Consider the following 9,450-nt stretch of genomic DNA (forward strand, 5'->3'; position numbering starts at 1 on the left):
AGACGATGGAGTTTGACGAGTTATCCATAACCTCCGTCATGTTAGAATCCATAATAGAGGGACTGTATCATATGCTAACTGCACCGAGAGGTTTAGATATTTCATTCTGCTGGGTTGCCACCACATACTGCTAGGTATCACTAGTGAATTGTGTGACTCGAAAGCAATCACTTGGTGATCAGTGAACCCTAAGAGTAGAACTGAAATTATTTCAGTCCACTGAAAAAAGTTTCAGTGATATTGAGATGGGGATCTCAATATGTCTCATTACCAGTCAGAATAGAATCTATGGGGTCACACACATAGAGGATTTAATTAGTCAGACTATTATAATTGTGATTTAAAATCACAAAAGAAATCAATCATTAATATGATTGGAGATTGAATTAACCCACTAAGTGTTAGTGAGTTATGAAAGAAAAATTAAGTAAAATTGATTGCAATTGGATTGCAATCGGGCTGTTTAAATGAGCCAAATTAAATTAGGTTCGACCCAAATTAATTTGGATTAATGATTGGAGCTAGCACTCTGGTAAGATCCTATCTCAGATGATTAGATCCTCGTGTGGATACCTGTAGAAGCCAGACATGTGTGCGGCTTAACCAGGAACCTAGAAAGATCATCAGGCTGCGGTGTTCTACACCTGCAGAATTTTTGAAGATGAAATCTTCAAATCTATAACTTCTGATTTTTGTTTCAATTTTATGAATCTTAATCAACCTTCCTCTGATCCTAATCTCCCCTCCCTAATAAGTTCAAAGATTTTCTGGATTTGGATTCAGATAATTTTTTGAATTCTATGATCCGAAACGCGTTCATACGATGAACGACATTTCGTTCGAATTCCGCAGCAAATGTCGCATCGAATGGGGCGTATCTCAGCATCTCCACCAAGCCGACCTCGCTAAACACATGACGCGACTACTTAACGAGCTTGGCCTTGTCAACGACCGCATCCATGTGCGGGCCTACGCCCACCTACGTGGCTGTACTCCACCACACTGCTGTGTCATATCTTTGTAACTATACAGCAATCAAACGATACCTTAACTACTCCGGCCATACCCTGTTGTGACTGTCAACGCCCTACCGTTCTTAAGAACGGACTATACTGCACGTCACCAGCCTACCTGAGCTGCACGCCATCCGGCTCAGAGCCATACCCCCTCATGATGGGGACTGACAGTACCTCTATCATCTGGGCCACTCCACCGAGGCTATAAATAGCTCGATCAGGTAATTTCTAAAGGACCTTTGGTTGGACCAAATTTACCCACTCTAACTTAATCGTCGGAGGGCCCCCATCGGAAACACCGGTGAGGCTTGGTGCAGGTCTGTGGCCGTCGCGTAGGAGGTGGCTCCCGTCTTCCCCTTTCCAGCACCGGCAGCTCCCTCCGCTCCACCGGCGTGGTCACCCTCAGGTCAGATTTGAACCACAACATCTTTGGTGCTAGAAGGAAGGCCCGAGTCGTGTTCACAAGGATAATGAGCCAAGGGGGCCCAAACGCATCGAGCAGCCAGGAACCAGCACCCGACTGCTCTCTCCAAGGTCCACCTCCTGCATCACACCTCCTTGTGGACCAAACCTCTCAAATCCAGCCAGAGCAGTTTTACCTGCTCGCCCAGCAAGTCCAAACCCTGGCCGTGGTTATCCAAACCTTTCATCCGGCTGGAGCTCCATCAATCACTGAACTCGACAAGAAGGTCGAGGAAGCGGGGCGACAAATCCAAATGCTTTGGGATCAAATCGCGAAACTCTACGAGGAGTGTTATCGATCGAGGAGCAGGTCCCCCCAAATGAGGAAATACCGGTAAGCAATGGCACGGAGTTGACCATGTGATCGGTCACTTCTGTGTCAAATAATCCAAGGTAGGAGTCAATTACTCCATAATTATCAACCATAACGTTAATGGTTGGCAACTACAAGACATGTCAATAAATACATGGAGACATTAAGCCAAATTCTTCTACAGGTAGCAAAGATGATTCTAAGCTACATTCAAGGTTCAGTTGACTATGGCATCAGCATCAGCAGCATCAGCATGCGTAGCTCAAGCTACATGGCGCAGGAGAATATTGATGAGCTTGACCATCCCCATTCAGCACCGATAGAAATTTATCATGACAACAACTCGACAATTTTAATTGTACATTCACTATCATTTTATTCAAGAACTCATCTAGAACAAAAAAAAACAGACAACTATATTGTCAAATTGGAAATCAAGTTGTAGATATTTTCATAAACCATTGAAATCAAGAGCATTCATAAAATTGTGCTAGCTACTTAGAATGTCGAAAAAAATTGGACTAAAGGACAATGTTGGTAGTTAATCCAAGTCCCCCCTAAGTTCAAGCAAGAGTTCCTCATTTAGTTCTTTATTTTGTGCAGTCATTCTAGAAGTGTCATCAAATACCGTTCGAGAGTAGATTGGGCAATCAGGTCAAGTCACACAAGATATATGTCAAGTCAATATACCAAAAATCTGTCAATCCTGATTAAAAATCTAAATTCGCACCTAATTATTTTATTAAATAAGTAATTTAAGCCTATCTACAATTACTTTTTCTCTCTACTTTGACTTTTACCCAAGCTATCTTCCTTTAACAACCTTTTTTTTTTTTTGCGGGAAGTTTCTTTTTTACATGAAATAAGCATGTTTTCTTCGATTTCAAAGAAAGGCCCTTACTAAACAAAAACTTGGATTGCATGGTCATAAATGGGGTGTCACCGGCTGGTCACTAGACCTCACCAAAGTTTGCCCATCCACCGAAACAAACTAAAAAACAAAAAGAAAAACTACAACTTCTTACATTAGTAAAACAACAAATATAATTATCAAGTATAAATGTGAAATAAGTATTGTTATTTTATTAACATAAAGTTAAATATTAAGATATCGAAACAATAACAATATTGAAAGAAATCATTGCAACTGCTATATAATGTTGTTGTAGCATCATAATATGTTTTGGTGATGAGAAATGATGGTTGTACAAAATATCACAATGTCATTATCCATGTCGTCAACCCAACAAAGATTCTTCATTACATGACAAGCATTTAGCATCATAATAGGTTATGGAGGGCCTAGGGCACATACAAATGCAAATATTATAATAGCTTATGACCAAGATAACAACACCTTCTAAAGGATAAAATATTATTCAAAATGATCAAATTGTTTGAACTCAAATAAGAGACCATTGTGATTATTGTATTTATTTGAGAAAACCATTATGATTATTGTAATAATCAGAACTTCACACCATGGCTAGATGTTTTAAATATGTTAGAATCAGAAATTCACTTCCCATGTTTGCATTCACTTCCAACCTGAAGTACCATCATTCCATTAACAAAGAGGTACTGCTTTAAGAAAAGCAAAATTCAAAAGACATTTATTGATAAATGGATCATTGAAGATTTGAAGTACTTCATACAGAAGCTGCAAACTAAGTGCCATGCAAATCATTTTGCTCAGCAGTTTATTAACAAGAAAATGAAAGAAAGCATGACCATAAAAAACCACTTTCAGGATTTACAACAAGAGAAAATTGCAAGAAACCATATCTGCTCATCAAATTTCCACCTTAATCACAAGGAATGGAACATTCAGTTATACAGCCTACATCTCCTTCGAACAACAGTATGTATAAACATAAGGAGAAAAGCTTTTAGTCAAAATTAAATAAGACGACATGAGCACACGACTTGAGCAAAAGCTACTTCATAGTTTGAATCACAGTGGACCTTTCAAGATCCAAGACAATCCTTGTGGCTTCCATAACAACCTGTCCATTTACATAGTGCTGCCTACAAACTGGCATGTAGACATCAGCCCCACCAATAAGTTCAGTTGTTGTCTCCTGTGTCTTTCTCAAGGTAAAGAATGCACGCTGGCCACAGAGCTCACATCGTGCAGTCAGCTTAGTGACAGAATCAGCTAGAGGAATGATATCAAGCACTGAGCCAAATCTCCTCCTGAAAAAATTGTTTCTTTGGTCAGGGTTAAAAGATTGCGAATAAAATAATAATGTGCATCCAATTGAGATTTAATGCCCAATTAAATCTTTAGCTTGCAGGAAAATAAAATGCAGTTCAAAACCAATAGGAAAATCTTCTGATGATATACAAGTGAATATATTAAAGAACCTAATGATGTTTTAGTGCCCAACATAAATATCTAGCTTGCAGCAAAATAAAATGCAGCTCAAAACCATTAGGAAAATCTTCTGATGACATACTAGTGAGATATATTGGAGAACCTAAAGATGCCTCACTGTGGCATAATCTTCTGATGAATAGCAGTTTGCTTGAGTTTTTGAAATTACCTCAAGTAGTCACCATCCAGGCCTGCAACAATAACAGTCTTTCCATCGTGATCAGCAGCCCTGCAGCAGAAGTCATAAAGATCTTCAAAGAACTGGGCTTCATCAATCCCTATCACATCCAGCTGCAAAAATGCATTGTTAGCAAAAGATTGTCATGCACGCATCACATCATAATCAAGTGAACAAATATGATGCAAGAGAATGCTTCTTTCGAGCTAGTCAAACAATATGCTGTTACATTGCAGAACTACAACAAAAAAGAAAGGATTAAAATTGGCTTAAAATAAATACGTTAGAGCTAATCATAGATTATGTAAACTTTTCTTTTTTATTAATAAATTAGAGAAGAAAGGCCCATCTTTTTGAGAAGATGAGAAGTGTCATACACGAAACTGGCCAGGAAAACATAATCAGAGGCATCTGTACTGCAACCGGCTAGACATTATCTCAAACAGACAACAGCATGGTTATTGACATGTATATTTATATATTTACAGATTTAGTTTTTACCATCAAAGAGCTATTCATGACATGTATACATTATCAAATAAGGGAAAAATTGATGACAATATTAAAAATCAACCAATTGCCTTGATATGAAAGCTACAACACATATTTATAGAATGGAAGCAGTATAGAAGAGAAAAGTTATATGGATAAGAAATTAAGTGAAAAAAGTATGCTACTGTGATTGATGACTAACTTCCGAATCCCACTTTTGCCAAGCAAAAAGAAAAAGAAAAAGACACACAGTGATAAATGGGAACCACCAGGCAAGTGTTTTTTTCCTGAAAAAGAAGGAAAAAGTGTGAGGGTTGTTTGTTACAGTAGTTATCATCATACCATACTGTATAGTGAGCGAAAAGAATGTCATACAAATACATACAGATGAGAGTTTAGTGAATGCATGAGATAATGTGTAGAAAATATATCCATCAACTTAATTTCCACTATTACCGTACAGCATCATTTAATAATAGTATATGACCAAAACTGAGGAGTGCAAATGAGCCAAACATGAGCAAGCTGGAGTCAACTCGAACTTGGCTCAAAATTGTCTGCGACTATCTCAAGCTTGGCTCATTCTGTGTCAAGCTCGGCTCGAATAGGCTCGAAACACTGAGACAAGCCTGAGCTTTCAGCAATGGAGAGGGGAAACCCTAAAGCAGACAAGGAAAAAGGGAAAAAAATGAAAAACCTCGCATCCCATGGCCCCTGATCAATTAGAACTTGGATCTGAACCTCTTGGCAACCATGGCTTCAGAAGAAAAAGGGAAAAAAAACAAAGAAAAAAAGAATCCTCCATCTCCTACCTCTCACCTCTCTAATTTTGAATATCTCATATCTGAACCATTTGGCAGACATGGTTGCAGACTTTGGAGTGCAAGGAGGTAGCAACGCCTCAAGGTCTTGAATCTGAGCCTCTTGGCATGCCATGGTTGCAGACCTGATGGCAAATGGAGGAAGCCACACCTCATCTTCCCTTTTGGTGCCTGGATTGCATAGAGAGAGAGAGAGACAGATAGAGAGAGAGGAGAGAGAGAGAGAGAGAGAGGAGAGAGAGGTGACAATGAGTTAGGTGAGGAGAGAGAAGTGGCAGGAGAAAGGGAGAGTAGAGAGCAGTTAGGCTACATAAGGTTTCCACTCATAAAAATGAGCAGGTGATGCAAATCTAACAGCTCTAATATTTATTTGCAAATAGGTTAAGATTTATGTCATTAGATTCAAATCTAATTGCTATAAACATAGTTCATTCAAATAAAGTTATAATAGTAGTGAAAATTAATAGAAAATTAATTTTAATTATAAATATTTAAGGATTAATATTATGTATATACAAGCCAACCACGAGCAAGCTAGCCCTCGCTCATCTGATGTTCAGCTCCTTTATTTTATGAGCTCAAAGTCCTGACTAATTCAAGGCAAACACAAGTTCACAAACAGCGCAGCTCATCTGTTTGATACCCCTATTCCAACTTCTCATGACACATATAGGAACCTTTATGGACAAATATCAATGTCGATAAGTATGTTCTTCTCTTTCAGAATGGGAATGATGACCTCGAAAATGTGTTGAACTAAGTGCGCAAAGTTTATGGGAAGGCAGAATGTTGCACCAGATAACATTAAGTGGCATTTTCTATGTTTATCACATGAATATGGTGAAGCAAGCAATGGCAATGGGTCAATGTGGGGAAAAAAACAATGTTGATAATAAATGTGAATCTTGTCCCAAGAGATAATACTCATCAATAAGAACTTTAAAATTTTATTTATTGTGTACTTCTGTGAAGTATATGTAGGGAGCATTTTCCTCTCTCCTTTCACATTCACTTCTATCCTTCCGTATGACCTTTCTCCTCTATGCTTTTTGACTATCCCCTCCATTATCCTAAACTTATGGCCCTGCTTTTCTTAGTACACAGGAAGCATTTGCAGTGAACAATCGCTAAATCACCTCAACAACAATGATATGGATTTATTTCACTCTCTTAACCAAAAATACATGCAAAGTACTTTAAGGGATCATGGAGGGTCGCTGAAAACAATGTACTGCAAAGTCAACCTTGCCAAAGGAAAGTGTAGAGTTTTCCATTCATCCACCACTCCTACCTTTTTAAAAGTTAGTGAAAATACTTGACGCAACCACTTGTGAAAAGGTAGGATGGATTCTCATACAAAGAAAATAAAAAATGCGATAACAATTTGCCAATCAGACCAACGCTTCCAGCTTGTGAACTTCCGGTGAAGGAGCTAATGTTTCTACTTATGTGATACTAACATAAAAGCTAAAATTTTAGAGGAATAAATGATAGGCTTTTCAAAGGTACTACATAGTCTCATAGTCAAAAATGGCTCTAGATAAAGTGCTAATCAACTTTTCTAATTAAAATCACTTCTCCAAATTAGACATAAGCTAGGAATTCAAAGCAGACTGAACATTATAATATAGTCAAAAAAACTTGAAAAAGTGACAAATAAAACACGTTATGAGCTCTGTCATGCCATCCAAATAACATGGCCATCCAATTCACGAGTTCCATGGGCAGAAAGCAACACTGTCAGACTAATAAAGGTTGTAATAGCTCTACACATCAGATTTAAACTGATTTTCCAGTCCTTTAGAAATGCAGTGATCAATCAGTCCAAGTCCTTTCTTGAGTGCACCTAGAGAAAAGTTTGCAGTTGGTACATCATTTTTGCAAGAATTGCCTTATCAATACTTATACCAAAAGCTGTCTTCCTAGATCTTCTGATGTAGATGGGAGGTCAATCATGAGATCAAGAGTAGGGGAACAATACTTTACTAGTCTGTGGATTTTTAAAAAATGATCTGACCTTTAGTTATACACTGGATTGAAGCCTATTCTGATCTAGCCATCGAACAAAGATTTTGAAAGGCCATGCAAATGGCAGAACTTGGGCGTTAACTGAAGCCCTCTGATCACAATATGCAAAAGTGCTGACTTGACCACATACTGAAAATAATTTGAAATACCAAGGTAAAACAGGAGGAAACAATTCTAGTTACAATTAAGCCCTTCTAAAAGTCAAAATGGATTTTTGTGTTCGCCTGGTACTCCACAAGGTATCTCACATGGCTCTATAGTTTGAATACTGTTATATGATGCAAAACTTTTCGAATGGAACCCTACTCTAAGGAAATAACCATACGTCAAGCCACGAGAGATGGTTAGCAAAATATACAACATAGATGCCACGTTTAACTCAAACTACTTGAGAATCTTTCAACCTGATTAACCAAATAACAGAAAGACATACTAAGGTGTCCATAACTGCACTACGATAAGAATTTTAAGAATGTAAATCAGTTTAAGTTTTCTGTACCTTATTGTAAGCTTCAATTCCTAATTTATCTTGGAACATCGAAAGCTCCGGCAGAGACAAACACGGCATCTTTGTGCCATCATGAGTCACTACAGAATCCAACCCATACCTCGTATCCTTGTTAGATTTTATTACAGCGACACTCCTGCTCACAGCAAGACAAGAAAATAAACCTCACATTCCATCATCCCTGTTAAATTTCATCGCGAAGAGCTGTCAACCATTACCATATAAAATGCATAAATAAAAAATTAACGAGAAATCCAATACATCAACCCAAACACAACAGATTTCCTAATTAACTTTAGGGCATAACCAATTGATCGCCAAAAAGAATTGGAAACAAATGGGACATTCACGAACCTTTGATCAGGGATATCTTGCAATGCTGAGCCATACAACATAACTCCAAATCACAAAGTAGCCACAAATCACCAATACCATGACCAAAGAATGCAAAGAATCGATTTTTACAAGGGGGAATGACAGAAAATCACGACTTGCGGGAGATAACAGTTCAAGAGAGAGGCTCGGACCTTCCATTGTCGATCTCTGACCGAATTCGGCGAAGGAGAGTGGTGGTTTTCCCAGCAAACATCGGGCCAATGATCACATGGATCTCACCAGAGGAAGCCCGGGCATCCATCGATGGATCGGGGCCGTCGATGGAGCTGGTACAGAACGATCTGAGGGTGGGAGACGAGAGCTTTGGAAGGTAGGCGATCTGGGATTTGAGGAAGAATTTGGGGTATGGGGAGGTTGGGATGAAAGGGAGAAAAGGGGGTGGAGAGGTCCTGCAGAGGAGGTGGGATGGGGGAAAATATAATGAAGAGCGGAAGGGGAGGAGGGATCTCATGGTGGAGATGGAGCGCATATTGGGAGAGGGGATGTATTTGGCGGGTTTTGGGGAGATTTGGGGTTTGAAATTGGGGGAGGAGGGAAGGGTTTTAGGGTTTTGGAGGGAACCAGAAGGAGACTCGGTGAAGGGAGAGTAAGCCGCCAGCGATTAGGAAAGGGTTGATTCTTGTGAGGTAAAGTTTTGTGATCTTTCTGCGCGCAATGCTTCTTTTGTTAATGAAAATTTAAAAGGTGTACATGAAGTCTTTTTGGCATAGAAGTCAACTATATTTTTTCTAGAGTGGAATAAGTTTAAGTGATCTAATAAGATTGGAGGGACTGCCAAACTTTGGTTCTAATGGTACAACCGCTTTAGCACTTTTAGGGAGAGGCAAGGGTTTAATTTCAGTGGATTGCTTTGATTATG

The 9,450-nt window shown here is 38.8% G+C and overlaps 1 protein-coding gene across 1 annotated transcript; it reads right to left on the minus strand.

The window, feature by feature from the left end:
* Positions 1-3,560: 3,560 nt before the first annotated feature.
* Positions 3,561-9,245, minus strand: LOC103696353 (thymidine kinase-like). The gene is made up of 4 exons (XM_008777951.4): positions 8,723-9,245; positions 8,187-8,331; positions 4,338-4,459; positions 3,561-3,987 (listed from the first exon to the last, which is right to left on the minus strand). Exons 1-4 carry the CDS (start codon positions 9,058-9,060, stop codon positions 3,729-3,731), a joined length of 864 nt encoding a protein of 287 aa, XP_008776173.1. The 5' UTR covers positions 9,061-9,245; the 3' UTR covers positions 3,561-3,728.
* Between the last annotated feature and the right edge of the window lie 205 nt (positions 9,246-9,450).

Source organism: Phoenix dactylifera, unplaced genomic scaffold (genome assembly GCF_009389715.1).
Source record: "Phoenix dactylifera cultivar Barhee BC4 unplaced genomic scaffold, palm_55x_up_171113_PBpolish2nd_filt_p 000350F, whole genome shotgun sequence".
In the NCBI taxonomy this organism is placed as follows: Eukaryota; Viridiplantae; Streptophyta; class Magnoliopsida; order Arecales; family Arecaceae; genus Phoenix; species Phoenix dactylifera.